General features: G+C 59.6%; 1 protein-coding gene across 1 annotated transcript; it reads right to left on the bottom strand.

The window, feature by feature from the left end:
• Window positions 1-524: 524 nt before the first annotated feature.
• Window positions 525-10,125, bottom strand: PTMA (prothymosin alpha). The gene is given in 6 exon segments (XM_075031562.1): window positions 525-1,401; window positions 1,847-1,920; window positions 4,490-4,583; window positions 5,278-5,349; window positions 9,902-9,970; window positions 9,973-10,125. Coding segments are annotated over 6 exon segments (495 nt in total). The 5' UTR covers window positions 10,111-10,125; the 3' UTR covers window positions 525-1,353.
• Window positions 10,126-10,505: the final 380 nt, after the last annotated feature.

The raw sequence follows: 10,505 nt of genomic DNA on the forward strand, positions 1-10,505 counted from the left end.
CACCCACCCACAGCAGACATTGCAAGGAAGGACTTCTGGGATGGGTTTCTCAACCCCACACTAGCCACAAGCAATTCCCAACGCATCTGATTGTAGAGGGACAGCAGGATTGCTGAGCACCCCATAGCCACACACCCCAGCTCGCTTTCATTTAGCCTCTCTCTGATGGTTTCCCAGCCTAACCTGTCCCTACCGATCCCAGAAGCAGCCAGGCCGTGCAGGATCATGCAGAGACCATGCTGGGGGCGCAGCTGCAGCTCTCCACGGAGTACAGCTGTGAGAACTTGCTGCCTCGCCTGCCCTGACAACAGCAGCAGGGGGATGGCACTGCGCTGCAGACGCCAGCCGGGACCACAGCCCCCAGACCCTCCCCGTCAACACCCTGCACCCCTCTACTCCCTCTCCAACTCTCTTCCCAGCCCAAGTCCAAAGCAAAGAAAGAAAGGAAGGAGAGAAAGGAGAAAGAAATAAAAAAACTAAAACAAATCAAAACTAAAACAAAAAGCAGCAGTTGGGAGGCAGCCTTGTTAGGACAACTCAGCAAAATAAAATTCCGGTTTATTGTTGGACAACATTGTTTCACACATACATCAAACAGGCCAAAAAAAAAAGAAAAAAATAAAAATAAACAGCAACTTCATAGACAGAAAAAAAAAAAAAAGAAAACCTTTTTATCTTTGGCCTTGCCACCTCATACAAACCACGATCTATGGTACAGCTAAAGTACATACACAAAAAAAGTTACTGGAATGCTCAGAATAAGATTGTAAATTTTTTTTTTTTGCATTTTTGTCTTTTTTTTTTTAATTTTTTTACAAGGTTTTGTTTTATTCTCCTTTGAGATAATGGTTTGGGCCTGGTCACACCACAAGTAAAGTCAGAGATAGGTAACAAGAGAGATATACACTTCAAAGCCCCCCTTTTGGTCAATCCGAGATCACTTAAAAATGGCGGACCTCCTAACAATATGTACAAAAATATAAAATGTAAATAAAAAATACAAACAAATTCTCCTTTAAAGTACTTTTAAGAAAGAAAGCAGGGCCTTGAAGTTTTGGTGCTTGGGGGGAGGGGGTCTGTGGGGGAAGGGGGGGTTTCTCTCCCCGCTAACAGGCGAATCGTTTCGTATGTTCGTTGAGTGGCAGCGCCGCGCCGGGGGGCCGGGAACGGGGTTCACTCTACTTGGTGAGGATGACCACGGCGGAGGGGGGAGGAAGGGGGTGCGTGTGTGTGTGGGGAGGGGGTTGCAACGGGAGGGAAGGGGGGGTCCCAAGGGTGAAGAGGACGCGCTGGCCTTTTTTGTTGGTTTGTTTTCCTCCTTATTTAAAAAAAAAAATAATAATAATTTGCTGCCTAGTCATCTTCATCGGTTTTCTGCTTCTTGGGATCGACGTCATCGTCCTGGGGGGAAAGCAAAGCCATCAGGAGAGGGGACAGGGAGTGGGGCTGCTCGTGAGAGCCACGCCAAGGCAGGCAGCAAGGCAGGAGAGGGTTTCGGGTTGCTCTCCTGCCTCAGGGAGAAGGACAGAGCAACATAAGTGTTTCCCCCCCTCATGCAAAATCCTCTTGCAGCCAGCTCGGGGAGCCCCTGAGCGCCTCTGCCCTGGCCAGCCATGAGCACCCCAGGGCTCCCCAACACAGGGCCAGTGGTGGAGCCGGAGCAGACACCCTGCTAACCAGGCCAGTGTATAAACAGAACTGGGCCATGTCCCCGGAGAGGCACAGGGAGCGCACAGGCAGGGCGTTCCAGCCCCAGAGCCCAGCCCAGCCTCTCCAGCCCCACGGACGCTCCCTCCAAGCCCTCTGGGCACATGGGTGGCTCCGAAGGGCTGGTTGCTCTTCCTACCTCGTCATCCTCGGCTGCCCGTTTGCCTGTGGCTCCCTCAGCTTCGTCGTCTTCATCGCCATCCTCTTCCTCACCTGCATGGAGAAGGGGAGGAACGTGAGACCCTCTCAGAGAGTTACAGCACCATACACCTCCCTGCTGGGTTTAATTCTGGCTCAGCCCCACACTGCAATGTCCAGTGTCCTGTCTCCCCAGCTGGCACAGCCGCTGCTCAGGACAGCAGGTACCCAAGGACGTAGGGGCTTTCAGGGCATCCCCCAACTGGCTTGACCCACCAAAGAGGAAATAAGGATTGGCAGCATCGATTCTGGCTCACACCACATTTGTAGTGCGGACAACAGGACGGCAAAACCAGCACCTACCGCGAGCACTGAAATCACAGCAAAAGGGGGGGGGGGGGGGGGGGGAGAGGAAAAAACTCTTTCTAGTGGCTGCTCCACCTAACCGCTCCAGATTACTTCTGCTTCCCTTCGCAGCTATTAGTCCATCTTTAATGAGTTAAGAGAGCCAGAACGCATTAGTTCTGAGTCAGAACACTTTCTAATTATCAGAACGGCAAACAAATGCTACCAACTTATCTTACAGCCAGAGGAGGATGAACAGAGAGCTCTGGGCTTTGACCCACTTTAAGCTCAAATAGGCCAGTGGATCAGAACGACTGAGTCCATTGCCTTTGGCCAGTTTTGGGAGGTCGGGGGCAAGACTGGAGGCTCCAGAGGAAGAACAACCTCTTGGCTGCCAAGACGAGTCTCTTGTGTAACAGGAGACCCTACTAAAACTTAGAGTGTTAAGGCCAGTAAGCTGGCTTTAAACCACTGCCACAAGCCACACGTATAGACAGCCAGGGGGATTAAGGTCAGCCCATCCTCCCTTCCCCTCTCTTCTCCCCAGCGTGTGTCCAGCCATGGCATGGCCCATGCGGCGGGAAGGGCCAAGATTAGCTCCCAGCGATGGATCAACACACCGGCAGCCATCACATGCGCCGGGCTGGCCGGCGGGTCAGGTGACAGCACCAAGCTGATTGGGAGCATTTTTAGTTCTCTGAGCTGCTTTAAGCAAAGCAAATAATGAGATGGGATGGGGAGAAGGGTGAGAAAAATATACCCTCAAGCTCCCCTTCGCTGTCAAACTCCAGGATGGAGTTTGGAAACAAGTGTTGGAAAAAAAGCTGATGCAAGCTGCTCTTGCTACCTTTAAATCTCTCTCCTGCAGCGTTCGGCTGCTCAGGTGCAGCTCTCAGGCAGGGATCACCTGAGGGCAGCAGGCACGGACAGACAGAGCCCGCGCAGGATCCCTGCAAGCACTGCATGCCAAATCGTGCCTGCGCTTAGCGCGCTGGGAAGAGCAGGGCTGGCACTGCGGGACCAAAGCTCCCCGGGCTTGTCACAGCAGTATCCAAGCAACACTTCCACCCCACACACATACGCCTGTGGCACACGCATCCCCCTCCTGCCCAAGGGGAGCAGGGAGAGGGAAGTATTGCCTCCTCTTCCACCCCGAAGCAGGGCTGGATGTAGATGGGCTCACGACAGCACGTGGCAGCACTGCACTCTGTCCCCAAGGGTTAAAATCCCAAGCATGAAGAGGGCCACGATTCCCAGTTTTTCCTAGTGAACCAGTTCCTACCAAAGGGCACAGCAGACAGCAGGCTGCTGAGAGCAGGATGCTACCCCAAAGGGGGCAGCTCTCCCTGCTTACACTGTCTGAATAGGCACTGGCCTAACGGTCATTAAATTTCCAGCCTTGTCCCTGTCTCCCAAAACTAACCAACAGGTTAGTAGGTCAGCACATAAACTGAAAATTCACAGGGGATTAACCTAGTAACAGCTATCAAGGGCCCTGAGTTCATTTCAGCGTAACAAGAATGGTTTTCTCCCAGCCTTAACGAGCGATAAAAATAAACAATGTTATTCATCCAAGCAGATCTTGGGAAAAAAATAATAGCGAGGAGGGTGAGAAGTGATTCGGCAAGTCACTGCTGGATTTCTGGTCGCTGCTGCCAAAACCCACTTCCAGGCTGGGTCAGGTCAGGAAGCAGGGGAGGGCAGGGAGATGCGGGACACTGCAGACAGAGAAGGTTGAAAACAAGCCTGTCCGCTCCCATTGGGAGGAGGAGGGAAGAGCCGCAGGTTCCTCTGCCTGCTTTCACACGGCATCCAGCCCGGGAAAGGCCCAGGAGAGGGGACCACATCAGCCTCTCGGCATGCTGCTCCACAAACAAGGATGGTGACCTATCCTCTGTGCCTGGGCCAAGGCATGGCCATCCAGGGCTGTCCCTGTCCCACTAGTCGGCACTCACGTCTGCAGCAGCCGTTGTGATCACAAGAGTCAAGGGCAGATTTTACTACTCGCACGGAAGGGCTAATGCGCTTATTCAGCGCCACGGTATAGTGCCGTCTGGCCGGAGGAGGGAGGAAGGAAGGAATCTGTCCTCAACCTGCTGGAAGGGATTCAAGGCTGACTTCACTCCCAGCACTGGTGGCCCAGGCGAGCGAGGAAGGACTGAGCCTGGCTGGCGAGAGCCGCCTGGCCGCAGCCGCGAGGGGGAGATGCTGCTCTCAGCTCTCCTCTGCTTCTCAGGAGTCTGCTGTCCAGGGCAGGACACAGCCATGGGATAGGGGTGGGGGGAACAAAGAAAGTTACCATCACCCTCTTCCTCCTCGTCCTCTTCCTCACCACCTTCCTCTTCCTCTTCGTCTACTTCGTTGTCAGCCTCCTGTTCTCCGTTTTCCTCGTTCTCCTTGGCAAGACAAAACATCACTTAAAAAAAATACACTGGGGAAGGGAGAAGGGGGAAGAGATGTTCAGCAGAAGTGCGCGTCCCCACCTTTCCTGCCTAAAGCAAAGCACCAGCCCAGCGGAGCCCCAGGCACGCGCCCCGCTTCCTGCCTGCCTCCACACAACGCAGACAGCCCAGGCACGAAGGATCAAGTCTAGAGTAACTTGGGGCTGCAGCTTTGGGGCGAGGGCAAAGACTGCAAAGGCTCTTGTGACACACTGAAATGCAGCAGAGTGAATTTCCCCCAGCATGTTAAAAATAGGAAACCAACCGGTTTACTTGTACACAATGTGTTTCCCCACTCAACTGACTGTAATGCTGTAAATCTAGGGTTTCTTTTTTTTTTTCTTCCCCTCTCCTTTTCCAGTGCCTAGGGAGGTGGCAGCACTGGACACAATCTCACACGGCTTTCGGGGAGGGGATCCAAGCCCAGCCCTTCCTTTCTGCACACACATGAGCTGCCCACAGGCTTGGGAGCATCTGTTGAACCTGGAGCCTTGAAGGCTCTCTGCACAGCACAGTGCTGCCACTTGGAGGGGTTCCCTCTGAGCAGGGCTGGGGACAAGATCGCAGCAAAAGCAAGAAGGGAGAGGAAAATTAAAAGGCGTTGGCATAAGGGCTGCCTCTCCCTGCAGATTGTAGCCATACTCACAGCATTGCCATTGGCCGGTGCATCTCTGCCATTTTCTGTTTCTTCAACAACTTCCTTCTTCTCTTTTAGATCCTGGAAGGAGCAGAAAAGCAGAGAAGTCACCCCAATTCCAGGTGCCTGGGTCATAGAAGCTGCAGATCAGGTGTGAAAAACACAGTCCAAGAGAGAGCAGGAGCTGGTTTCTCTTCACACCGATTTGCTCTGCAATTTGGTCGCCACATTCTGGCTCCTCCTTGGGAACGGGAAAGCATGGGGGTGAATCTCAATTCAAGTCAGCCTTGCCAGAGAGCAGCTATCTAAAAAAGAGACTGCTCTGTTTCACCTCTGAGCTCCCAAACACAGAGAGCTGGCCGTCTGCATATGCTCAACAGCAGCAGAGCTGGCTGATTGCCCATCTTAGCACAGTCCACGCAAGCTCCTGCAATGCCACGGAGAGCCAGCAGCCCTGTCCAACGTAAGAGCTCCGCCGCCCCAGGGCTGCAGACATCCACGGCTGCTCGGTACCTTCGCAGCAGGAACAAATCCCAGGAACTCATTAGCAGAGACTGTGGTCTCTGCCCTGCCTGAGGAAAATCATACGGCAAATATTACACGCCTGGTCTTTCTCGCAGCGGCAGAGGAGACTCCAGTATCCAGCTCGCAGCTTTAAGTGTAACAGGATGGGGTGGGGGAAGAAGTCTATTTTTACACTGCTCCAAGAGCCGTGCCTGGCTAGTTCGGTTCAAATCTCCACTGCGAGTAGAGCGAGAGGAGAGCGGGAGTTTGTGTGTTTTTGCTATTGATCACTGTCAAAATGTCATGCCAAGTCGCTCGGCAAACAGGCTGAAAGGATCCAACTTTATGTTCCCGCATAAAGAACACTTGGATTTAACACTGGCATCTCTGCTTGCATCCTCCTCCCCTTCTGTTCCTCCATCAGCTGGAGCGAGATCCTTCAGCACAAGGAGCGTTACCCCAGCCAAGGAAAGCAGAGAGGCCCTTCCCCGGGGCCAGCAGCACAGCCACACAGCCGGCTTCAGCAGCGACCATGAGGTGTTTCAAAGTTGCTGGCAGCTCCCTACTTCGCTGCAGCAGCAAGCAGCTTTGCCCCCCTCCCACCTGCCCTTTGCGGCTGCCTCACAGCCCGCAGCGAGCGGGCACTTTCACTCCTGCTGAGCCACTGTCACTTCCTCGTGGAAACACCAGTGGGTAAGAGCACGGCCCTGGCCCTGCTAGCGTGGCCGCTGCTCCTGTTTCAGGAGGGTTTCTACTACCCTGCAGGCTGCTTCGGTGAGACAGCGCGGGGGTTTTAGGCCACCAGGTTACTTAAACCACTCAGACCCAGACAGGCACACAGAGATGCCATTAGTGGAGGCACCCAGGCTGCCAGTGCAGTGAGGAAAGACTTTCTTTGGAAGCAAGCTTTGGGGCGGCTACACCTGTTGATCGAACCTCACCTAATCAAACCAGCATCCCAGGACCCTGGGGTAAAACAAAAACACAAGCTCCCTCCTCCTTTCACTGCTGACATACAACTCCCAGGCCATCTCCTTCACACTGCCCAATTCCAGCACAGTTTTACACTGTCAGCGGCTCCCGCTATTCCCTGGAGGCTGATCACAACCACTTAACTGCTCACGCACCATCGCGCTGCTGTGTTCTGCAGCCACTGCCTCACATCAGGCACACGGGCATGAGGGCGACAAAAGCATTTCCTAAGTTAAACACGGAGCAGATCAAGCAGTCAGAGTTTCCACATCTCACTAAGCCCGACAGTTCTTTTCAAAAGGAGTCGTTCACAAAACGTAAGCAATCCTCCCGGCAAAGGAGCAACGCATTCTTGGGGATTTTAGCTGGACGGATCTCCAGCCTTGACCTTTCCCGCACCACTGAAGACGCTCTCAGTTTAACGACCATCAGGATGCCAGGTCATGAAGTCTGTGCTAGCAACAGGGTTGCAGAGAGGACCACAGCTTCTCCCTTTCCCCAGGCCCAGTCCAATACAAACAGACGGATGTCTACAGCAGCCTCCAGACCAGGAGTCCGTGCAGCAGGACTGCTTTAGCTCCAAAGCTTTGACAGAGCCTCTAATTATAGGTGTGGCGAGGCTGTTTGTCCATAAAATAGCAATGGTGTTTAGTCATACACCAACTGCCCGGGAAGCTCTACCTTCGCTCCCGCTCAGCTCCCGGGGCGCCAGCGACTGCCCGCGCAGCGGCTGCTCCCGACGGGGAGGGACGGCGGCGGAGGGCAGGATCCCGGCAGAAAGGCCCGGCAGCCCGCTGCTCGCCGTCCCAGCAAAAGACCCACGTCCACCCCCTCCGCGGGACGGCGGAGGAGCCGCCGCAGCCCGCGCCTCCCGCCGGCAGGGGGCACCCCCACCCCCACCCCCCCCCCGCGCCGCCACGCGCCCGGCCGCCGTTCAAACCGCGCGCCACTCTCCGCGCCCCTCTCATTGGCCGTCCGCCAGCGCGCCGGCCCGGCGCCCCGCGGGTTGCCGGGAAGTGTAGTCCCGGCGGGGGCGGCGAGGCGGACTTCAGCTCCCAGGGGGCGGCGCGGGCAGGGCCGCACGTGGTGGGCGCCCCGCGGCACGGCGGCGGCCGGGGGCGGCGCTCGGCGCGGAGCCGCCGCCCGGGCGGGGCGGGAGACACCACCCCCTGCCCCCCCCCCCCCACCGCCCGCCCGCCCGCCACCGCCTCCCGGGAGCGCTCCGGACGGCGAGGCGGGACGAGGGCGAACGGCCTCGGTGCCTTCGCGCTTCTCCCCTCCGCCTACCGGGTGTGTGTGTTTGGGGGGGGAGGGGGTCACCTTGCCGCCGTGCGCGCCTCCGCCCGCCCCGCAGCACGGACCCCTGTTCCTCCCCGGGAGGGCGAGCCGGGGACGAGGCCCCCTTCCGCCACGCTGTAAAGGGCAGGGGAAGGTTAACGGCAAACTTGGCCCCGTTCCCCCGGGGAGGGATGGGGATCGACCCGTCTCGCCGCTTCCCGGCTCCGGGGACCGAGCCGCGGCCCCGGAGCGGAGGCAGGGCGGGCGGGCGGGCAGGCGGGGGGGGGTACGGCTGCGGGAGCGGGAAACAGAAGTGAAATCGAAATCTGCCAGAAACGGCGTTTCGTTGGTTGTTTTTTTGTAAACCCTCCTCCCTGTCGGATTTTTTTTTTTTTTTTTCCTTCCCCTCCAGCCCCGCTTCCCCCGGGAGCGGCACGACCCGGTGCCGGCCGGGGCGCAGGGTGAGGAGGCCCCCGGGCACGGCCGCCCCATCCCCCGCCGCCTTCCCACGCACCCGCCCGGGTCGGGTCGGGTCCCCCCGCAACTTTCCCGGCCGCGGCTCCGGGCTCGACGGGGCGCATCGCCGCCCACGGCCCGGCGGGGAGCGCAGCCCGCCCCGGTGCCCGGCGCCCCCGGGGGACGCTCCGCCGCGGCTCACAGACAAAGGCGGGCGCCGGGAGCCGCAGCGGGGACTCCCGGGAGAGCCTCTCCCGGCCGGTACCGGCGATCCCCAACCGCTCCCCATCACCCCCGGCACCGACTCGCAAAGTTATCCCGCTGCGAGGAGCTCGGCCCGCGGCCGGAGTCCCCAGCCCCCCGCCGCCCCAGCGCACCCGGGGCAGCTCCGCCGTGGGGTCTACCCCCGCCGGGGCAACTCCACAAATAGCAATCGCGACCCCCGCCCCCGCCCCCCCCTCCCCCGGGGGTGCAGCTCCGGCGTACCCCTCTGCGCCCCCCCCCCCCCCGTCTCCGGGGTCGACTCCAAAATAGCAAACCCAGCCCCCCCCACCCCATCCGGGGCAGCTCCGACACAGCAACTACCCCCCCCTTCCGGGGGGAGCAACACTGAAATAGCAACGGCCCCCCCTTCCTTCGGGGGTAACACCGACACAGCAATTGCCCCCCCCACCCCACCCCCCCGCATCAAGCGGGCGCAACTCCGAAACAGCAACCGCCACCCCCAAACATCCCCCCCTTCCCCCCTTTTCGGGATCAACTCCACAACAGTCACTACCCCCCCCCCCGGTGCATGTTCCGGAGCGCGCTACCCGCCCCCCCCGCCCCCCCTCAGGGACGGGGCCGAGCGGGACCCAAGTTTGACGGGGCTGTCAAGCTCCCGCAGCGGATTGAATGAGACGATCGCTGCCCGCCGCCGCCATCCCCCCGCCGCAGACGGGTGCCGAGGCGCAACCGTGCTTCCCCCCCACACGCTCCCCGAGCCCCTCCACGGCGGGACGGCCCCGCAGCCGCCGCCGCTGCTGCTACTGCTGTCGCCGGGAAGGCGGGAGGCAGCGGGCCGCGGAAGCCGGCGCGGCACGGCGGGGCTCGCAGCACCGGCGAGGGCGGCGAGCACGTTTCCCGCACGCTGTAGACAAAGAAACGGCGCAGGCAGCTCCGCACGGCGAGAGCAGCGGCGGCGGCGGCAGCGGCCCCGCACCGAGCCCCACCGCGAACTTCCAACGGGAAGGGGTTGGGGACGAGGGACGGGCGGGAAGGTGGGGGGAGTAAAAAAAAAAAAAAAAAAAAAAAAAATTTAAAAAAAAAGAGAAAAAGAGAAAAAGCCGCAAAAAAAATCGCTTGGGGGGGGGGAATTACAGCCGGAAAAAAAGCGGCGAGCGGGGGGTTGGGGGGTGGGGAGAGTCGCGGGGCGGCGGCTCACCTTGGCGGAGATCTCGGCGCTGGTGTCCACGGCCGTGTCGGACATGGCGGGGGCGTGCGGGGCTGTGGCGGGGCTGTGGCGGCGCGGGCGGCGGCGCGGGCAGAACAATGCCAAGATGGCTTTGCGCGAGCCAGTGGGGACTCACGCGGCGCCACGGCCCCTCTTATAGAGCCGGGGGCGGCGCGCGCGCTGCCCCGCGCCGCGCCCATTGGCCCCGCGCGCCGCGGCCGCCGGCGCCCATTGGCCGCGGCGCAAACAATGGGCACGGCCGCTTAAAGGGGCAGGCGCCGGCGCCGCCGACACTGCGGCGATGAGTTCGGGCTCGGCCTCAGCGTGGGCGAGGCGCGGGGCGGTGGGCGGCAGAGCCCCGCCCCCTTTCCTCCCCTCCCTTCCCGCTGCCTCCGCCCCCGCCGCCTCCGCCCCGCCCCGCCGTGTGAGGCGGCGGGCGGGCGGCCCCCCCCCCATTCCTCCCCCCCCCCCCCCCCCCCGCCCCGTTGCCCGCCGCAGCCAGCCCGCATGCCTGCGGAGGGGCGGGAGGCGTGCGCGCCCGCCCGCGGAGGGGAGGAAAAATAATAAGAGTTAAAAATAATAATAGTAATAGTAA

Source organism: Buteo buteo, chromosome 7 (genome assembly GCF_964188355.1).
Source record: "Buteo buteo chromosome 7, bButBut1.hap1.1, whole genome shotgun sequence".
NCBI lineage: Eukaryota > Metazoa > Chordata > Aves > Accipitriformes > Accipitridae > Buteo > Buteo buteo.